Raw genomic sequence first — 21,882 nt, forward strand, 5'->3', positions numbered from 1 at the left:
TAGGGTGAATGAGCTCTCTCCTAGAGTACATTTTTACAAAACTAAAGAATTCAAAGCATGTCCTACCTGCTGTCCCACACAGCTCCACAGTCAGCATTGGCTCAAAGTTTCTCTTCCCAAAGGTTGGGTCACTGGAGAAGAGCAGAAAACCAGGAAAGTGTTTAGGTGAACACAGTCCCAAAACCCAAAAGCAAGCTGAGAAAAGCCTTCCCACAAGCGAACCCTCCCACTTTGGCTGGTGCCTGACAGAGCAACCCCACAAGGGCAGTGGGGTGAGCAGCTCCAGGGCACACACAAAATGCCCTGCCCTGGGCATGGGACTCTCCCAGCTCCTCGCACCCTGTGCTCTGCAAACACAGCTCCCTGCGCTGCCTGCAGGGGCCCTGCCCAGCCACACAACCCCAGGCAGTTCCCAGCCCCAGAACGGTTCATCCAGCCCCACCTGCACTTACGTTTGTGCCAAGGACAGCGTGAGACACCTGGGTGTTTCTGAAAGGCAGGAGAGAAGCAGGTTACCAGTGGGGCTGTACCCCTGCAGTGCCCACTGAGGGCTTTGCCCACCTGAGAGGGACTGGCAGGGCTGAGCCACTCCTGCACTTGCAACTTGCTGGGGTTTTGGGGCACCACTGCTGCTGAACCCCAGAGCCCAAACCCAGGGAAAAGCCTGGAGGGATGGGGCAACCTGGTCCTTGCTGGGTTATGGTCACACCAACTCCTCCACCTCATTTTAACCGTGGAGAAACTGAGGCAGAAGATGCCCATGGATTGAAAAAGCACCCCAAAAGAGAACAGACCCCCAGCTCGCCATGCATGGGACCCCACAGCCAGGCAGCACGGGGGGCTGCTCACAGCTCTCCTGCCAGCTGAGTGCCCAGCACCCGGGCAGCATCACTGGCCCACGGCAGGGATGGCACGGGCAGCACGGGCACACCGAGCAGAGAGACAGCGGCCAGGCCCCTCACCTGTCTGCTCCAGGAGGGCACAGCGGCGGCTCTCCGCGGCCACCTCTCCATCCCCCAGGGAGCCCAGGCAGAGGGGCTGGGGCTCTGCCGACGGGGCCGTGCCCCCCACCTCCACTTCGGCCGCCGGCTCCTCGGCAGAGAACCCCTCCAGCAGCGGGCACGGCGCGGCCTCCCTGCAGCCCAGGGGCACGGAGGGCTCGGCGTGGGGCTCCTCGAGGAAGGAGAGCCAGTGCCCGAGCTCGGGGTTGAGTCTCTTGGAGCGGCGCACGGCGTACACAGCGCTGTCCTGCTTGCGGGGCGCCTTCCCCTCCTGCCTCCCGGCATCGTCCTCGAGGGCCCCCAGCTCCCGCGGCGCCTCCGCCTCGGGGCTCTGCCGGGGCTCGCCCCTCTCTGCCACTGCTGCTCTGGCTCTGGGCGTGCAAGTCCCGCCGGCATCCTCCCCGTCGGGCGGCACGGGGGAGCAGGAGCCGGGCGGCCGCGCCAGGGCGGCGTACACGGGCTTGCCCAGGCGGTACGGCTTGCTCACATCGCACAGCAGGTCCCGCGCCAGCAGCTCCTTCAGGATGGAGAAGGACGCCCCGGGCTTCTTGCAGCTGCCAGCCGCCTGCCAGGCGCAGCCCGGCCGGCCCTGCCCGGGGGCACAGTCCGGTTTGGCTCTCTTGTAGGGGCTGCCGCAGGGCTGGGGCCGGCCCTCGGCGGGGTCGCGGGCGGGCAGCTTGCGGGGCGGCAGGCAGTAGGTGTGCATGTAGCGGATCAGCTCCAGCACCGAGCGCAGCTCCCCCTCGCAGGAGAACCGGGGGCCCGGGCCCTCCTCCGCCGAGGACAGCGCGGCCGCAGAGTCCCCGGAGCTCAGCGAGTCCTCGCTGGAGTCGCTGTCGTCCTCGTGCTGGGCGCAGTCACCTGGGGACGGGTGGTGGCCGCTGCCGGGGCACTCCTCGGGCGCCTGGGGGGCTTTGGTCTGGGAGCAGGAGGTGCTGGAGGTGAGGTGCCGGTGCAGCTCCGTGCAGCTGCGGCTCTGCGCCTGCGGGACGCTCGCCCTCCTGTCCCGGGGACCCTCCACCTTCCGAGAGGAGAGAGAAGAAAGGAGAAAATCAGCCCTGAGCCCCACAGCCACTGAGAGGAGGCTGACAGAGCCCCCCACACCCACACATCCCCCAGCTGTGTCTCACCAGCACCCCAACCTTCCTGGGGTCAGCCCCCTACCCCGAGTGCTGCCCCTCGTCGTGCAGGCAGGGATGGTCCTGCTCCCCAGGAGGGATCTGCTGTTCTTCCCACACAATCTAATAGGCCAGGCCTAATGCATTGCACAATTACAATTAGCAAAGCAGGAAAATCTCTCATGGCACCTTCTGCCGGGTTTCAGATCAGCTCAAGCGTTGGGGTGGGCTCTGCAGTACGACAGGCAGAGACTCCTGGCCAAAGGCCTTGGCTTGGGCTGAGAGTCAGCAGGGAGGGGGGCAAGGGGGTGACCAGGGATAGAACAAATGGGGCTTTCAAAAAGGGGTGATCAGGGAAGTTGGGAGAGGCCAAACCCCCCTGGGTGCAAGTGAGATCAAGGTGCTCCTTAGCACAGCTCTGCTAAAGTTATGCAGAGCCCAGACTGCATCAGACAGGGATGGGAGCACTGTGGGTGACAGTCCCTGCCTGTTCCCAACACCCTGCCCAGCCCAGAGGCTGCTCACAGTCCCCAGCACCATCCTTTGGGCCATCAGGAGGTGTGTGCTGCAGGGGCTCAGGCAGTACCTTCGTGCAGGGCCGTGGGGGCCGGGACTTTGGGGTCCCCGGGCGCCGGGCGCTCCCGTCCCGCTGGGCCTCGCAGCTCGGAGGGGACGGAGACAGGAGCAGCTTCTTCAGCTGCAGAGAGAAGGGGCAAGAAAAGGAGTCGGCATCGCAGCGAGGGCAGGAGAAAACACCCCTTGGCTCATGTGTGAGCACATCCATCCCCGAGCATCCCACCCAAAAATGGGGCAAAAAAACATCAGGCAGGGAGGGTTAGGGTCAGCAGTTGCCACCCCACGTGGCTGCGGGGCAGGTGCCTGGCTGTGTCAGGGTGTCCCCACAGCATTCAGCCCAGGGATCCCAGGCAGGCTGGGGCAGTGTGCAGGAGGGAATTTGCTTCCCAGGGACAGCCCCACTCGGGTCAGACACACAGGAGCTGCGTGGCATCCCAACTTCTCACTCCATCAGCTCTGCCCTGAGGTGACAGAGGCTTTACACTGGTGTGAGTGATGGGTTTGGACAGCTCGCTGAGTCCCTGCGTGAGGCTCATTTAGCCAAAACATCCAGATAGGGCCTCGACTCATTAAGGAGCTCTCAAGGCTCTCTGGAGATGCGAATCCCTGTGGGATCTGTCAGGATCTCCCCCAGCACCGTGTCACACCATGGGCGCTGCAGCGGGGCTTTCCCCAGCTCACCCGCAGTGCCATCCCTTCTGATGGCAGGGCCAGCATGTTTTCCCTCTACTCAACCCCAATTTTGGTCAGGGGGAGGGAAAAAAAAACCCAGACCCCAAACAAACCCAGCAACAACAACTGAGATTGTGCCCGTGTGGCGCTATAACCGGAGGCGACGACAGCTCAACAGCAAGACGACTGCGTAGGCACCGGGGGCTGCAGGAGAGACAGGTCTGGGGCTTGGGGCTGATAGAAAAGGGGTGCCCGGGTCAGGGTCGGCCAGGAAATGCCAGCCGGGGCACCCGAGGCTTTAGGAGAGAGGCTCCTGCGGGTGGAAGCGCCCAGCTCCCGTTCCCCCCCGCCCCTGCAACGTATACATCCTATATATACACATACAGCTCATGTGTGATATATACCCCTGCGGGGCGGGCGCGGTGGAGATGCACGCTGTCACCACTGGATGTCACTGCTCCCCTTGGCTGGGACCGTGGGGACACCCCGGGGCCGGGCTGGGGGCTCGGGGGGTGCTGTGAGCGGCGGGCGGGGGGTCCTGTGCCAGGAACCCCCCGGGCACGGCAGGAAACGCTCCCGGCGCAGGGAGGGGAGCGGGGCTGGAGCCCCAGTATCGCAGGGAACCAAGGGGGATGCTCCAGCCACCAAATCTGAGGGACTGGAGGCCACACAGCCCCTGAGGGGCTCCGGTGGAAGGCACAGGGAGGGTCAAACCCTCCCACTGACAGCCGAGGGCAGGGGCTGACACTCAGCTTGTGACAGCAGGGAGCTCAGCCCAGGGCAGAGCCAGGGGGAAAAGCCACCACTGCCCATGGGCACGGGGCTGGGATGAGCCGGGGAGAGCCCCGGGCAGCCCCACACCTGCAGGGGGGTTAAAAGCAGGTGTGGGTGTGCCAAAGCAGCCCCCAGCCCTCTGGCACCCGCCCCCACCCCGCCCAGAGATAGGTTTGTATACACACAGCTGGTTCCCGTGAGGATGGTGATGGAGGTGACAGCAATGATGCAGAACATGTATACGTATACAATACAAGTATATGCTTTGGTATTGACGGTTAAAGAGAGTTTTAAGCCTAGAATGAAAAAATTCAGACCTTGGCTTCCTATCATACCCATGCAGCCGGCTTATCTGGGGCTCATCCAAATCCACCTTAAACAGTAGGAAGTGGGTTCTTACTAGAGACAGCTCATCACCCTCGGGGGCCGGGGGGCCCCCCGTGACCGGGGCGGTGGGTTTGGGGGAAGGGGCAGGTGAGGTGGTGGCAGGGCTGAGCGTGTCCCCCTCTTCCATAGTTCTGAAGGCAGCCAGGCCCATGTCATCTCCCTGAATACCATCCAGAGTCTCGGTCAGGGCTGCCAGCAGCGCTTCGTTCTCGCTGTCTATTATCTGAAAGGAGCAGCAGAGAAGAAGAGCAGGGGTTAGGCTGGGCACAGGGTCCCCGGGATGCTGGATGGGGGACAGGGACCAGCAGAGCCACACCAGCACCCACACTGCCCAGTGACCCCAGTGTGAGACCTGGAATAGCAGTGTCAGTCTGTCCCCCTGCAGCCCAGCAGGAAAAGAACGAACCAGAGCATCTTCTCTGCCCACAGCCCCTCCACCCCACCATGAGGCAAACAGCAGCAGATGAAGGATCTGTCAGGAAAAGGCTCCTGGCCCAAATCCTCCTGACTCTGCAAGTGCAGGAGCTGTGAGCTCAGCCAGGGCTGCCCAGTGGACAAGAGGGCACAGCCTCCCTGGAGGGCACAGGGGGAGCTCTGCCCAGGCTGCACCACTGGCCTGATGCCACAGCTTGTGACATCACTCCCAAATCTCCATCGGCACCCCCAGACCATGCTGTTCACCCAAAAACTGCGTCAGGGGAGCTGCAGTGCAAGGCCCATCACACCCTGGGCCAGGCAGGACCAAGGGCTGCTCCTGCCTCCTCCCTGCCCACTGCTCCAGCTTTGGCTTTGCTGATGCACCTCTAGCCTTCCCAGTGCCCTCCCAGTCCCACCCAGCCCCACGAGCTCCTTCCAGTCTGGCAATACAGCGCTGAAGCCCAGGAGAGGATGCAAAGCTGAGGAATGGCTGGAGTGAGCCAGCAGCTCCTTCTTTTTGGTCCTCCTCCATCACAATCTGAATGTAAACCATGTTCAGGGAGAGGCAGGCTACCATCAGGGATAAAATTAGCACGGGGGTAAAGTGAGGCTCAGAGGCAGGACTGCTGCCTGCACACAGCCTCCTGTGCTTCTCTCCTCTTGTTTGAAAATTAAACATCTTTTGTTCCATGCCCTAACCTTGCTCGCAGTTACTAGAGCAGGCTCCAGGGAAAGGCAGCAGGATGCTCCATTTTTGGCTCAGTTTCTTTTCCTCCTGTTATTGGCACGAGATTGCTGTGCATACAAGTTCAGTGGGATACATTTCATCATACTCCACTGCTCCTCATCGGCCTGGCTTTCGCATTTCTTTTCTGTTTATCTTTTCCCCAGGAAGTTCACGGAAAATATGCATCTCGTGATGAAGGTCCCTCAGCTGGACTGGACCATTTTCAAGCACAGCATCAGCCCAGCACAAAAGCCAGAGGGTTGTTATTTCATGGGCAGGTTAGAAAATATTGAGCCTTTTTTTTCATCTCCTTGTTTAAATAGAAATCTTCCTCCTCCCAAAATGTGACCCAGGGTTGGTGATTAGCTGGTACCAGGGGGTCACAACCTCCTTGTGCAAGGGGGTAAAGGTCAGGAGGGCACAGAGACCCCAGCCCCAAGGACAGGCACGTGCAGGGCATGGCACGAGCTTGGGCAGGGTGAGGGGCTGCCCAGCCTGCTCTGTGCCCAGTCCCCTCTGCATCTCCCTGCTTCCAGCCCAGCTGTGCTGTCAGACAGCCCTGCCCTGTCCTCACAGCTCCAGGAGATGGGACAGGAGCAGAGGGACATGGAGCAGTCCTGCCTGTGACAGGAGCATCCCCTGCCCCAGAGCATCCCCTGCCCCAGGAACATCCCTGCCCCAGGAGCATCCCCTGTGCCCAGGAGCATCCTCTGTGCCCAGGAGCATCCCCTGCCCCAAGAGCATCCCCTGCCCCAGGAACATCCCTGCCCCAGGAGCATCCCCTGTGCCCAGGAGCATCCCCTGCCCCAAGAGCATCCCCTGCCCCAGGAACATCCCTGCCCCAGGAGCATCCCCTGCCCCAAGAGCATCCCCTGCCCCAGGAGCATCCTCTGTGCCCAGGAGCATCCCCTGCCCCAGGAGCATCTCCTGCCCCAGGAACATCCCTGCCCCAGGAGCATCTCCTGCCCCAGGAACATCCCCTGCCCCAGAGCATCCCCTGTCCCAGCTCTGCACCGTGCTGGCACAGCCACTGATCCATCCCAACCCAGAGCAAGGAGAGCAACACAGGGACCCCAGGGACAGAGGGGCTGCCAGAGCTGGGAGAACAGGGTGAAGGGGCTGGATCCTAAAGGAACAGGGTGAAGGGGCTGGATCCCAAAGGAACAGGGTGAAGGGGCTGCTCCCAGCTCCTGGGAAGGAACTTTCCAGTGCTGAGACCCCCGCACTGCCGCCCTGGCATTCCAGGAATGGAGCAGGACACGCTGCACCCCGGCTGCGATTCCAGTGAATAATCCAGCACAGGAGGGCTGCCTCAGCAGCCTCCTCCTCCTCCTCCTCATTAGCCTTACTCCGCTTGCCCCATTTCGAGCTGGTGCACAAATTAATGGAGCACTAATCAGCTGGGGAGGAGATATTAATAGTCCTGTGTGTTCCCTTCTCCCAGCCTCCCTTTCCCTGTGCCTCCATCCTGGGGTACCTGGAGAGCTCTGTGCTCCCTTCTCCCAGCCTCCCTCTCCTCCTGTCTCCATCCTGGGGTACCTGGAGAGCTCTGTGCTCCCTTCTCCCAGCCTTCTTCTCCTCCTGTCTCCATCCTGGGGTACCTGGAGAGCTCTGTGCTCCCTTCTCCCAGCCTCCCTCTCCTCCTGTCTCCATCCTGGGGTACCTGGAGAGCTCTGTGCTCCCTGCTCCCGGGCTCCCTGTGCCCCTGCCTGCACCCAGGGGGGATGGATGGGGTACCTGGAAGAGCTCGGAGTCGTCGGTGCTGTACTGGCTGGAGTCGGTCTCCGAGTGCTCCCTGTCCCAGTGCAGCTCGCTGAAGCAGCCAGCAGAGTCCAGGTCGCCAGCGTCCAGCTGGGACAGATCGATCTCGGGGAAGTCAGAGTAGAGGTGCTCCTCTCCAGACACCTCATACTGCACACAGGAGAGCAGAGAAACAACTGAGACCAGGGGAGCAGGCACTGAGGACAGCAGCATCCTCCCTGCCACCCAGTGATCCACCCCAGTGCTCCCAGCCCCTCTTCCCATGTAACTCCAGGCACTGGCAGGGTGTGCTGGGCACCTTTTCACCCACTCAGCCTGGCACTGGTCACTGGAGCAGCCCCACAGCTCCCCCACACCCCTGCTGGTGTCCCAGCTGTGGCACAGCTGGAGCTGCTCGGGGAGAGCCTCATCCCTTCCCAGTGAGCAGATGGTCCGGGCACAGCACAGCCACTGCACAGCCATGGCAGGGGCAGTTCCTGCCCTTGGTGCCCTAAAAGTGACATCCAGTGGTGGCCTGGGACAGCAGCACACAGGGCCAGCCCCACACCTGCTGCTCACCCTGTCCCACCACATGGCCCTGGAGCACTCAGGATCCCAAAGCACCACCCAGGCCACCAGAGCTGCTCCCTGCTCCCTGCAGGGTGAGGACAGCCTGGAAATGAATGGATGTCTGAGAGCACTCGGGGTGATGTGAGCTAAAAATCTCCATTTAACCACAGAAAGGAGCTGGCACCTGCCCCACTTGGGCTCCAGCCACGAAACCCCAGAGCGGGCTGGGGCTGGCACCAGCACCCAGTGCCTGCCCTGGCACCTGCACCGTGCCTGGTTCTGCCTCGGTGTCAGGGTAAAACACAGGGAAAGGTCTGGAGAGGCTCCTCCCAGCACTGCCTGCCCAAGGGGAGGCTTCTGGCAGCGAGGGACGCAAGTTTATTTACAGAGCAAATGGATTTTGGAGCAGGCAAACATCTGAGCATGTGAGAGAGGCTGCGGGGGAGCGTGGGGGCCCCTCCTCCTGGAGCACCCTGGAAGGCTCTGCTCCATCCCTCAGTGGGAAGGAAAGGGGATTTCAAACCCAGCTGCAGGAAGGGAAAAGACAGCTTTTCTCTCTCTCTCTTCTCGTTTTTTGTTTTTCAAATTGGGATAATCTGGGATTACTGGCTGTGTTCCCCCAGGCTGAGGAGCCTGTCTGCCACGCTCCCCACCACATGCAGGACACTCCAAAGGACACTCCCCTGCACACACTCCCTCCCTTCCTGCATCTCCCACCTGCTTCCCAGCCTGCCCCATCCCCGGGGAGGTGGGAAACAGGGAGGGCACCTCGGTGGGCACAGCAAGGGCAGGAGAGTGGTTTTATGGCCTGAAGGTGAGCAGTGCCAGGCCTCATGCCCCAGCCATGCCCAGGGGCTGCAGTGGATGCAGGAGCTGCAGTGGATGCAGGAGCTGCAGTGGATGCAGGGGCTGCAGTGGATGCAGGGAGGGGCTGCAGTGGATGCAGGAGCTGCAGTGGATGCAGGGGCTGCAGTGGATGCTGGAGCTGCAGTGGATGCTGGAGCTGCAGTGGATGCAGGGGCTGCAGTGGATGCAGGAGCTGCAGTGGATGCAGGGGCTGCAGTGGATGCTGGAGCTGCAGTGGATGCAGGGGCTGCAGTGGATGCAGGGAGGGGCTGCAGTGGATGCAGGGGCTGCAGTGGATGCAGGGAGGGGCTGCAGTGGATGCAGGAGCTGCAGTGGATGCAGGGGCTGCAGTGGATGCAGGGAGCAGCTGGGGCTGCCCCACACAAAGCTCTGGGGGATGCTCTCCCAGCACCCTCCCTTCACCTCTTTGCTGCAGGGATGTGCATCAGGTAGATAACACAGATGTGGTGCCACAAAGAGTATCGGGCACCCCTGAGGGCTCTGGGAGCACAAACTCCTCACTGCCTCCCCAGGGATGAGGCTTTTCTAACCTGCCCTGCAAAACCCTCTGTTCCCAGGTGTCAGAGTATGCAGCAGGTCAGGAGTCCCCAGTGGCAGCCCCGGGGGACACAGATGCTGCCTTCCCCCTGCGCTGTCCCTCTGCTCTGGGATCAGGTGTCCTTTGGCCTTTCTGATGTGTCCCTTACCTGCTGTGGCTCGTCCCTGCCTTCCTGTCCCTGCCCTGGTGCCTGCTCCAGAAAAAGTCTTGTGACAACTTTGTCTCCCCCTTCTCCCCAAAGCTTCCCATGGGAACACGGGCACAGGGTTTTATTTTTAGCCAAGCCATACATCCACAGCTATACGTGTGTCTGCGTGCGCGTGTGTGCGCGCAATTAAAAATAGCAGAGCAGCCAAATTCTCCTGCTCCTTTTGATACGCCACAAGGGAAAAGATCCCGGTGCAGAGATCACAAGGAGCAGCTGACACCAGTGCTCGGGATGTCTTTTGATCAACTCCACAGATGTGACACGTCCCCATTGGCAACGGGGCTGGGGAAAAATAAACCCCTGCAATGCCAGGCTGCTGAGCTGCCCTCCCTGGGCACTGGGGGCAGGACTGTCCTGCCACTGTCACTGCCGCTGCCACTGTCACTGCCACTGTCGCTGTCACTGTCACTGCCCTGCCGCTGCCACTGTCACTGCCACTGTCACTGTCACTGCCGCTGTCACTGCCACTGTCACTGTCACTGCCCTGTCACTGCCCTGCCGCTGCCACTGTCACTGCCACTGTCACTGTCACTGCCACTGCCACTGTCACTGCCACTGTCACTGTCACTGTCGCTGCCACTGTCACTGTCGCTGCCACTGCCCTGCCACTGCCACTGCCACTGCCCTGCCACTGCCCTGCCACTGTCACTGCCACTGTCACTGCCACTGCCACTGTCACTGCCACTGTCACTGTCACTGTCACTGCCCTGCCACTGTCACTGCCGCTGCCACTGTCATTTCCACTGCCACTGTCACTGCCCTGCCACTGTCCTGCCACTGCCACTGTCACTGCCACTGTCACTGTCACTGCCCTGCCACTGCCACTGCCACTGCCACTGTCACTGCTGCTGCCACTGTCACTGTCACTGTCGCTGTCACTGCCGCTGCCACTGTCACTGCCACTGTCGCTGTCACTGTCACTGCCCTGCCGCTGCCACTGTCACTGCCACTGTCACTGTCACTGCCGCTGTCACTGCCACTGTCACTGTCACTGCCCTGTCACTGCCCTGCCACTGTCACTACTACTGTCACTGCCACTGCCACTGTCGCTGCCCTGCCACTGCCACTGTCACTGCCCTGCCACTGTCACTGTCACTGCCCTGCCACTGCCACTGCCACTGCTACTGCCACTGCCACTGTCACTGTCACTGCCACTGCCACTGTCACTGTCACTGCCACTGCCACTGCCACTGCCCTGCCACTCCCACTGTCACTGTCACTGCCCTGCCACTGCCACTGCCCTGCCACTGCCACTGTCACTGTCACTGCCACTGTCACTGTCACTGCCACTGCCACTGCCACTGCCACTGCCCTGCCACTCCCACTGTCACTGTCACTGCCCTGCCACTGCCACTGTCACTGCCCTGCCACTGCCCTGCCACTGCCACTGTCACTGTCACTGCCCTGCCACTGTCACTGCCACTGTCACTGCCCTGCCACTGTCACTGTCACTGCCACTGCCACTGCCCTGCCACTGCCACTGTCACTGTCACTGCCACTGTCACTGCCACTGTCACTGCCCTGCCACTGTCACTGTCACTGCCACTGCCACTGTCACTGCCCTGCCACTGCCACTGTCACTGTCACTGCCCTGCCACTGCCACTGCCACTGCCACTGTCACTGTCACTGTCACTTTCACTGTCACTGCCCTGCCACTGCCACTGCCACTGCCACTGTCACTGTCACTGCCCTGCCACTGTCACTGCCCTGCCACTGCCACTGTCACTGTCACTTTCACTGTCACTGCCCTGCCACTGTCACTGTCACTGCCCTGCCACTATCACTGCCACTGTCACTGCCACGCTGGGGATGCTCCAATCCTCCTGCCTCCCACGGGTCAGGAATGCCCAAACCTCAGCTCTGTGTGTGTAGAGCCTCCTCCTCTCCTCCTTGGCAGACATGGGGACAGCCTTTGCTTGCTGGGGTCACCTGGATGGGCACCCCAGCCCCCAGCCAGGCCCCTCTGCTGGGCAGTGTCCCTTTCCCAGCCCAGGCACCAAGGACCTGGCTGCAGAGGGAACCCAGCACTCCCAGCCCGCGGCTGAGCCCCTCTGGGGAAGGGGCAGCCCCTGCCCAACTCGGGGGTGGCAGCAGCGATGGGGACACTGCCCGTGGGCACGGGACCTCATCTGCTCTCACTGTCCCTTTTCCCACCCTCTGCACTTCCTGCTGCCTTGGGAGAGGAGTGAACTTTTGTTCTAATTTTACTCGGGACTTTGTAGGAAGATCAGCCATGGGTTCTTGGTGTGCAGCCAGCAAACACCCATGGAGACATGCTCAGAGCCTGGGAGGCATCCTCCAGCCCAGACACCTGGCTGTGAGCAGCAAGGCTGCCACCAGAGAGCTGTGCCATGCCTGAGCAGCCACCAGAGCTGTGCCATGCCTGAGCAGCCACCAGAGAGCTGTGCCATGCCAGAGCAGCCACCAGAGCTGTGCCATGCCTGAGCAGCCACCAGAGAGCTGTGCCATGCCAGAGCAGCCACCAGAGCTGTGCCATGCCTGAGCAGCCCCTGCTCCAGGGGGGAGAGCTCCTCTGGCTCCTGGGACAGCATCCTCTGACTCCTGGGTCAGCATCCTCTGGCTCCTGACTGCTTTGGGTCAGCATCCTCTGGCTCCTGGCTGCTCTGGGGCTGCAATGTGCTCCCACTGCTGTCCCTCTGCCATGTCCCCAGTCTGTCCTTGCCAGGGCAGTGGCAGCATGAGGAGCTGGCACAGGGTTAGATCCATCTCCCTGCCTCCCCTCAATGCAGGCCACTGTCTCTGGTGGCCCCAGAAGCTCTGGGGACATGTCCTGGGCTGGAGCCACGTCCCAGGATGTCCCAGCTCAGTGCTGGCTCTGCCACCCTGGGGACAGCAGGTGGGACATGTCCCTTTCAGTCCTGTTTGGAGCAGTGTGAACTCTGGCACGTGAGGTTTTATCTCTGAGGACACACGAGACTCCTCCCCGAGCCCAGCTCTAATTCAAACACTGGATTAAGGAGACAGGAAATGTTTTCCTCTTTTTCAGTGTCAACCTGGGCTCCCCAAACAGAACCCAGCAGTCAGCAGGACTGGAGAGGCTGCCTGGGGTCAGCTGCATCCACCAGCCCAGGAGAGCAGGAGCAGCCAGGGAACAGCAACTGAGCAGGGCAGGCAAGGGCTGAGCTCATTGTGTGCTCTGTGAGCTGCTCAGGAGCTGGGACAGCGCAGTGACCGTGACACACAGACCTGCAGGCGCTCTCCTGTCTCACTCCAGCCCTGCCAGAAATCGCCCTTATCTGCACAAGCCCTGGGTCCAAGCCCTTGAAGTCACGGCCAAGAACTGCGGCGTGGCTGTGGGCACAGGGGGTGGCACACGGGGCTGGTGCTCACTCAGCCTGCTCAGGGGCAGCCTCTGAAGAGCTGCTGAGCACGGGCAGCACCTTCAGCAGCCTCATCCTGCCCGGGGTGCCCGGGGTGCCCTGGGGTGCCCTGTCACCCACGTGCCATGGGACAAGGGCAGGGAAGGGGCAGCACCTCGGAGGGGCCGAGGGAAGCAGCAGGGACAGCAGCAGGGACAGCAGCAGGGACAGCAGCAGGGACAGCAGAGCCCCCTCCTCACTGGGAGCAAACACTGACTCAGCTCCTCCCTGCAGAGCCAGGGGCCTGCCCAGGGCATTAAGGGATAAATCTCCATCCCCTCGTGCTGCAGGCACTGCCCCAGAGCAGCCAGCAGAGTCGGGCTGGCAGCACAGCAGCAGCAGCAGCAGGGAGAACACCCAGAGCTGCTCCCACCGGCCCTGCCTCGGCCACAGGGCAGCTTCTCCCTCCTCACCCTCACCAGGACTCGGAAAAGCAAAGAAAATCCTTGGGCAGGGGTTTTGCAGAGTTGTCTGGGCTTGTCAGGGAAATCCATAATCACAGACTGCTTCAAACGGGGATTACAGCCCGGCAGGGAGACAGCAGGGTGCCCCTGGGACGGGCTGGCACCAGGGGGGTGGCACTGGCTGGCTGCTGTGGCACTGGGCTGCTGTGGCACTGAGCTGGCTGCTGTGACACTGGCTGATGTGGCACTGAGCTGCTGTGGCACTGGGCTGGCTGCTGTGGCACTGAGCTGGCTGCTGTGACACTGGCTGATGTGGCACTGGCTGGTGTGGCACTGGCTGGTGTGACACTGGGCTGGCTGCTGTGGCACTGGGATGGCTGCTGTGGCACTGGCTGCTGTGGCACTGGCTGGTGTGGCACTGGCTGGTGTGACATTGAGCTGACTGATGTGGCACTGGGCTGCTGTGGCACTGGGATGGCTGCTGTGACACTGGGCTGGCTGCTGTGGCACTGGCTGGTGTGGCACTGGGATGGCTGGTGTGGCACTGGGATGGCTGGTGTGGCACTGGCTGGTGTGGCACTGGCTGGTGTGGCCTGTCCAGAGGGATGAGGGATGTGTGGGGACAGCCTGGCTCCAGCAGCAGGGAGGAGGGCAGAGGTGGGAACGGAGGAGACAGCTATAAATAAGTGTAAATACAGCAAGGAGGCACCTGGCCAGAGCTGTGAAGGTCACCAGAGTGTGTGCCAGCAGATAAGCAACCCCCCTGCCCAGTGGCATTTGACAAAATGTCACTGTGAATGAGGGAGAGGCGGTGTCGGGTTGTGCCTTGGCCCTGCCACCCCCTGCCACCCCCATATTTATAGCCCGAGAGCCCCCATGAAGGTCCCTGGAGGTGAGGGGACCCTGCCCGCACCCACAGGGAGCACAGGGCCCTCACCCCCTGCCCAGGCTTGGGGCGAGGCCCACAGGAACCTCCCGGGCTGCACAGAGCAGGGACACCTCTCTGTCCTGCCAGGCACGCTGCCCTCTGCCCCCTGTTAATTTTTAATTACTTTTTTAACTTTCTGCTAATCCGTTTTAACGATTCAGCCCAGCCAGCAAGAGGCAAAACCTCATTTAAAACCTGGGCAGAGCAAACAGCAGCTCCTTCTTCCTCCTGAGGCACTCCAAACCAAGTTCTGCTGGTGCCTGTGGGTGCAGCGCGTGGCAGCTGCCCACGCTGGGCACACTGTGCCAACACAGCCTGCACTCAGAGCTTCAACCCAAAGGTTGGACCTGGTGGCCTCAGAAGTCTTTTCCAACTGAAATAATTCTGTGATTCAGTGGCACACGCGGAGCAGCTGCACTCCCAACACAGCCTGAGATGTGCTGAGTGGGAAAAAGAGGGTGCTGGGTGGGAAAAGGGGTGCTGGGTGGGAAAAGGGGGTGCTGGGTGGGAAAAGGGGTGCTGGGTGGGAAAAGGGGTGCTGAGTGGGAAAAAGGGGTGCTGGGTGGGAAAAGAGGGTGCTGGGTGGGAAAAGGGGTGCTGGGTGGGAAAAGGGGGTGCCCAGTGCCAGGCTCTGAGCCCCAGGCTGAGCACAGTCTCACTCCTTGACTTTTGTCTTACATTGGAAGGTGTAATTAAGATCAACCAAGAGATGCCAGTAATGGGAAATATTAAACATTAACCACAAACAATAAACATGAACTTGCCAGGATAACTTTGATATGCAGGAAAGATGGAAGAAATTGCACTAAACTGTCCTTGAGTCACAGGACAGAAGAAAGGAGCCTGAGATACTGGTAATAATGCCCTGGATAAACAACATTCTGCTGGAATACTTCAAACAAAGGTGTGTCTGCTTTAGGAAGAAGGGCACAGCAAAGTGTACCACAGGTTACAGAGCTGCATGTGCACACACACTCAGCTCATTTCTTCAGGCTCCACATTACAGAGTCCACTTGGGCTCTGCCTGAGCTCCAGGAGCAGCCCAGGGCTGCAGCACCCACCTGGGAGCTCCTGCAGCCACCAGAGACCCCAAAGCAGCCCCAGAGACCCCAAAGCAGCCCCAGAGACCCCAAAGCAGCCCCAGAGACCCCAAAGCAGCCCCACAGTGCCCAAAGCAGCCCCACAGTGCCCAAAGCAGCTCCACAGTGCCCAAAGCAGCCCCACAGAGCCCAAAGCAGCCCCACAGACCCCAAAGCAGCTCCACAGACCCCAAAGCAGCCCCACAGTGCCCAAAGCAGCTCCACAGTGCCCAAAGCAGCCCCACAGAGCCCAAAGCAGCCCCACAGACCCCAAAGCAGCCCCACAGTGCCCAAAGCAGCTCCACAGTGCCCAAAGCAGCCCCACAGAGCCCAAAGCAGCCCCACAGAGCCCAAAGCAGCCCCACAGACCCCAAAGCAGCTCCACAGTGCCCAAAGCAGCTCCACAGAGCCCAAAGCAGCCCCACAGACCCCAAAGCAGCCCCACAGTGCCCAAAGCAGCCCCACAGACCCCAAAGCAGCTCCACAGACCCCAAAGCAGCCCCACAGTGCCCAAAGCAGCCCCACAGTGCCCAAAGTAGCCCCACAGACCCCAAAGCAGCCCCACAGAGCCCAAAGCAGCCCCAGAGACCCCAAAGCAGCCCCACAGTGCCCAAAGCAGCCCCAGAGACCCCAAAGCAGCCCCAGAGACCCCAATGCAACCCCAGAGACCCCAAAGCAGCCCCACAGACCCCAATGCAGCCCCAGAGGCCCCAAAGCAGCCCCAGAGACCACAATACAGCCCCCACAGACCCCAAAGCAGCCCCAGAGCTGCCAGCACAAGGCAAGGGCAGGTGGTGCCCGTGCAAGCAGCAGACAGAGCAGAACAGGCTGTTCCCAAGGAACACCTCCTCTCTCAACACCACCTAATGGAAAGAGCCCTGTGTGTGTCCCTGTGGGCTGCCAGGGCTGCCCAGGCAGTGCCAGCACGCCCGGGCACCCTCAGCGTGCTCAGAACTGGGACAGCTTCACCCTGCAGCCCTGGGTGCAGCCAGCCTGGCAAAGCCCATCCACACCAAACACACCTGTGCCAGTGGCTGCTGCCAGCCTGTCCCTGGCACCAGCTCCCTGCCACCCCTCGATGGCATTACCCAGGCAGGGCTGAACTCTGCTGGGGTTTTCTAGGAAATTCCTTTTTGTCTCCCCAAAGCAAAGGCAGCAGCAACGGACAGCAGCTGGCACGGGCTGGGCACAGAGCACAGAGGGGACTGCAGTGTGCCATCGGCTGCCAGCCCTGCCAGGGGGAGCCCCTGGCTGTGGGACAGGCAGGGAAGGAGCAGGGGCAGGAGAAGGAGAAGGAGAAGGAGAAGGAGAAGGAGAAGGAGAAGGAGAAGGAGAAGGAGAAGGAGCAGGGACAGGAACAGGAGAAGGAGAAGGAGAAGGAGAAGGAGAAGGAGAAGGAGAAGGAGAAGGAGAAGGAGAAGGAGGAGAAGAAGGAGAAGGAGAAGGAGAAGGAGGAGAAGAAGGAGAAGGAGAAGGAGGAGAAGAAGGAGAAGGAGAAGGAGAAGGAGAAGGAGAAGGAGAAGGAGAAGGAGAAGGAGAAGGAGAAGGAGAAGGAGAAGGAGAAGGAGCAGGCAGGGCTCCCCCAGCACCCTCTCCTCCCTCTGTGAGGTGCCCTCCAGCCTGTGTGGGACAAGGACAGGGCAGGAGGTGGCACAAGCCCCGCAGCCCTGAGGGGATCCCAGTGGGACTGGGAGCAGTGGGGGCCGTGGCTGAGGCCAGCAGAGCCTGAGACACTGAAATTGCTGGGATGGCTGCCACTCGCAGCACTGAGGGGCAGGAGAGGCTGTGCAGCCCCCGGAGCCAGGCTGGCAGCACAGGGGCCTGGCTGTGCCGTGATGGGGACAGGCCTGACTCACTGAGGAGCTGACTGTTAGCCAGCTCTGCTGGTCACAAGAATTCCCCTCGATGGCAAGTCCCCCCTTTGCAAGGAAAACATGAGGGGGTGATTATTTTCAGAGCTTCCTCTTCTGGTGTCCCTGCAGCCAGCAGCCCCGTGACTGATGTGGGCACAGGGACCCCAGCGAGCAGGAGCAGCCCTGCCCCTGCCCTGGGCGGGCTGGGTGCCCAGCTCAGAGGCTGACAGGGCTCCACCAGGCCCTTTGTGCCCAGGGGACACTGCAAACATCCATGCTGCCATGGCACGGCCTGGCACACCCAACCCCAGCCCAGCTCCAGGGCACCGCTCGCCCTGGCACCGGCAGCTCCAAGAGCAAACCCCAGAGGGAGGCACCAGCTGTCCCTCCACTGCCACACCGAGCTGTGGCGGCACCCAGGGGCAGGCAGAGCCCCTGCCCACGGGCACATCACTGCCTGGTGCCACCCAGGCCAGCCACAGCCTTGGCATCTCCCAGGCTGCCGGAGCTGCCCTTGGCATTCCAGCAGCCACAGCCTGGGAATCGCTGTGCTGCCTCAGCCTCCCTGCCCAGCTGGGCAAGGGCTGGCATTGCCAGCACATCCTGGTGTCACCCCGTGTGACAGAGCTGAGGTCACACCGTGTCACACTGGGCCCAGTCCTGCCCCTTTCACACCTGACAAGGAGCTGCAGAGAACCTGTCACCCCCTGCCTGCTGTCACCCCCTGTGAGCTGTCACCCCCTGCCTGCTGTCACCCCCTGCCCGCTGTCACCCCCTGCCCGCTGTCACCCCCTGCCTGCTGTCACCCCCTGCCTGCTGTCACCCCCTGTGAGCTGTCACCCCCTGCCTGCTGTCACCCCCTGTGAGCTGTCACCCCCTGTGAGCTGTCACCCCCTGCCCGCTGTCACCCCCAGCCTGCTGTCACCCCCTGCCTGCTGTCACCCCCTGTGAGCTGTCACCCCCTGCCTGCTGTCACCCCCTGCCCGCTGTCACCCCCTGCCCGCTGTCACCCCCAGCCTGCTGCCACCCCTTGCCCGCTGTCACCCCCAGCCTGCTGCCACCCCCTGCCTGCTGTCACCCGCTGCCAGCGCTGTCCCCATCACCTGCAGCACACCCGTCACCTCCCCAGGGCACAGCAGCCCTTTCAGAGCTGGCTGATGCCCTGCTGAGCAGCAGGGACTGCCTGCACAAGGTGTCCCCTCCTGGCAGGGCAAGCCCAGCTCCTGCTGCTCCTGGGGGGGCTCAGGTGCCCCTGCCATGGAAGGCACCGTGGGCTGGCACTGCTGGTGCCACCAGCAGCCTCTTAGTGCTAATCAGGCCGAGGCAGGAGACGGGGAGGGTTCAAGCCGGGGTTAAGAAGGCACAAGGAGGATCTTCCTGCATTAGCCTGACCTCCCAGGCAGCCCAGGGACAGCCCTGCCCTGCTGGGGCTCAGGGGCCAGCACAAACCCTCGGTGGGACCCTCCAGAGCCCTGCTGCTGCTGGACAGGGGCTGAGCTGGCACTGCTGCCAGGGGGGCTGTGGGAGCCCCCCCTGTGCCCAGCTCACACCTGAAAATGGAGTTTTCAGCTGGATGCAAACCCCTGTGAAAGGGGAAAATTCACCCAGATCTGTCCTTACCCTACAAACCACCCAGACCTGTCCTCACCCCCTGCCCAGGTGTGCCCGGTGCAGCTGGAAGCCCCAGCCGTGCCAGGTGGGTGGGTGGGCACTGCTGGCCACCCCTCAGTGCTGCACTGCCCGTGCCAGCTCCTGCTTGTGCCCTGCACAAAGCTGGCACCCTGCACCTCCCCGTCCCCATCACCTGGGCACAGCAAGAGCTGAGTCCCCCCCTCTTCTGCTCCTGAGTCAGGGGCTCCCTCTGCTCCCCCATCCTGCTACACCCAAATAAATGATTGCCCATTTTCTGCAGGTGTCCTGGCCAGAGGGGACTGCCACCACCCAGTGTGGTCACCTCATGGCCACCTCGTGCCTCTGCTCTGACCCCTCTGTGCCCAGAAAGCTGCTGGGGAGGGGCAGTGCTGTCAGCTGGTATTTTCCAGGTGGGCACCAGCAGTCCCTGGCATGAAGTGATTCCCAGTGTGGACACCGCCCCAGTTCTGTGGGAAAGGTGGGAGGAGAGCAGGTCCCAGCAGGTCTGGGGATGCAGGGACACCTCCCAGGTGGATGTGGAGCTGAGAGCCCTGAGCAGCAGCTCGGGGCAGGCTGGGCACACAGAGCACAGCCTGTTTGCTCTGGGCATTTCCTGGGGCTGCTCAAGGCTTTGCTGTGTCCGGGTCTGCACCTACACTGCCAGGCCGCTGCCCCAGGGCTGGGCCCTGCCCCTGCTTTTTGGCTCTGCAGGAAGCAGTTCTGGGAGCCTGGAGCTGCTGCTGCCAACCTGCTTTCCTCGGGCTTCCTACTCTGCAAACAACTGACTCACCCTGCAAAGAAACGGCTCCAAGATCTCCAGATAGAAAACCTCTATGAGGGCGAGAAGCTCCTTCAGGAGCACATGCAAACCCACATCCACAGAGCTTTGTTCTATTCCAAATTCTCTCCTGCGAGGGACCACACCTTTCCCCTCCCCAAAACCCCAGGCAGGCTCCAACATGGCACGAGAGGAGGGGTCTGGCCGCTCCCTGCGGCAGCAGCTGGGGCCCCTCTGCTCTTCCCAAACCAGTTGGGAGCCCCTTTTCTCTTCCCAAACCAGTTGGGAGCCCCTTTTCTCTTCCCAAACCAGTTGGGGGCCCCTCTGCTCCTCCCAAACCAGTTGGGGGCCCCTCTGCTCTTCCCAAACCAGTTGGGGTGAAGCCCACAAGCTCAGGTTCTTACACTAAATCAGATCCTTTAATTGCTCCACGTGCTGTGCCACCCTGGCCTGAGCTTGCCTGCCCCCAAGCCTTGTCCCCCCCTGTTTCTGACCCCAGCTAATCCCGGGATCAGCAGAAAGCCAGAGACCCCAGGGCAGGCTGGCCTGAAAGCCAGCCCTGAGCTCTGGCTGTGGCAGGAACCGCTCTGAGCCAGCAGCCACCCCTGGGCTGGGACCCTCAGAGCCAGGGGAAGGCACCTCCAGCCTGGCAGTGCCACATGCCAGCTGGTCTGAACCCCGTGCAGGGCTGGCAGGGGTTAAGGCTGCCCAGGGCTGGCTTGGTGTGCCACCTTCATGCACTCTGCACGGCCCCAGAGCCTGGCAGCAGCTCCCCAGTCATGTGAGATGAGAGCAGCTCCAGCTCCCGGCCCTGCCTCGCTCTTATCCATCCCTGTGCCTCTGCTGCCCCCCTGGCAGGGGCTGCCACGTGGGGACGTGGCCAGGAGCCCTTGGCAGAGCCCAGGAGCCCTTGGCAGAGCCTGCAGGGTCACCTTGGAGGGTTCTGCAGGGAGGCAGGGCGGCGGGACAGGGCTGTGCTCTGTGTGGCACCGAGGGGACATTGCTGGGCCACAGCCCCACAGCTGGGGCTGCACCGGAGCAGAACTGCCAGCCCTGCCCCTGCCAGCCTGGCAGCAGGGCACAGAGGGCACGGTGGGCATGGAGGGCACCAGCCAGGCAGCCCCTCAGCCTGCCCAGCAGCCCCAGTGCCAGCCTGGTGAGCAGGTGGCACCGTGTGTACCCAGAGCTGGCCGAGCCACGCTGGGTTATGCAAACCACAACGGGAGCTGTTTCAACTAGTTGGACTCCTGCCTGGCAGTCAGGTGCCTTCCTCCTCCTCCTCCTCCTCCCAAAGGGCTGCCAGGGCCCTGGGCAGCTGCCCAAGCTCTGTGGGTGCCTCTGTCCCCACGCTGCTGTGGGCAAGGGGCTCTGGGGTGCCCTGGGATTTGGGGGGCAGGCAGGGGCTCACTGACCCCCAGCACCAAGTGCTGCTCTCCCCCAGCTCAGCTGCGAGCCAGCCCTGCCAGTGGGGTGTCCTTGGGGTGCCCTCAGGTGTCCTGCACTGCCAGGGCACAGCTGGCACCACGGGCGGGCACAGGGAAGGTTGTGAACCTGCACAGAACCAGGGAATGCTTTGCACTGGGAGAGGACGTTAAAGCTTTTGTTCCACCCTCCACATCCCAGGGTGCTCCAAGCCCCCTCCAGCCTGGCCCTGGGCAGTGCCAGGGATCCAGGGGCAGCCCCACTCCCACGGTGCCCAGCTGGGAGCAGGGACGGGGGGCTGTGCAGGCAGGGGAAGGGGCTGTTTGTCCCACTGCTGGTGAGTTTTACCCAGCACTGAGCTCACCTTGCCATTTCCCATCCCTGGGAAGTGCAGGAACCCAAGCAAAAGACTTCCTGTGGAAGGAAGGGTGCGGGGAAAAGTCCACAGAGGAAGGCCTGGGCAGAGCTGGTCACATTCCTGTCACCAGCTGTCCCTGCCACACTCACACCTCATGGCAAGGGCTCAGTGTTTGCCTTTGCCTGGAGAAACCCTCTCCAGGCCAGGAGGAGCCAGCAGTGGACAGCATCTGTTCCCACCCTCTGACATTGCGAAACTCGGGGAAAATCCCACATACGAGCGCCAGGAATCCTCATGCAAATCCCCATTCCCAAGCCAGCGCAGCCTGGCACTCTGGGCTGCCAGGAAAGCACGGCCTGGCCCTGCGCAGGGCTCTGTGCACAGCACTCCAGCTCTCCCGGGATTTCAACACGGATTCCCAGGCACCCCCAGCTCCATCAGAACTGCCCCCT

At 62.0% G+C, this 21,882-nt stretch overlaps 1 protein-coding gene across 1 annotated transcript in view; it reads right to left on the reverse strand.

Annotated features, from left to right (window-relative positions):
* PPARGC1B (PPARG coactivator 1 beta) overlaps nt 1–21,882 on the reverse strand; it is a 46,265-nt gene that overhangs the window by 6,121 nt on the left and 18,262 nt on the right. The window contains exons 2-7 of the mRNA XM_054287812.1: nt 7,410–7,583; nt 4,542–4,751; nt 2,706–2,816; nt 963–2,022; nt 453–489; nt 67–131 (exon numbers count right to left, since the gene is read on the reverse strand). Of these exons, the coding sequence (XP_054143787.1) occupies nt 67–131; nt 453–489; nt 963–2,022; nt 2,706–2,816; nt 4,542–4,751; nt 7,410–7,583 (1,657 nt within the window). The remainder of the gene's footprint in view (nt 1–66; nt 132–452; nt 490–962; nt 2,023–2,705; nt 2,817–4,541; nt 4,752–7,409; nt 7,584–21,882) is intronic.

The sequence above is a fragment of the Melozone crissalis genome, unplaced genomic scaffold, assembly GCF_028551555.1.
Source record: "Melozone crissalis strain CALT ecotype California unplaced genomic scaffold, PUWL_Pcris_2 ptg000061l_1, whole genome shotgun sequence".
Taxonomy (NCBI): Eukaryota; Metazoa; Chordata; class Aves; order Passeriformes; family Passerellidae; genus Melozone; species Melozone crissalis.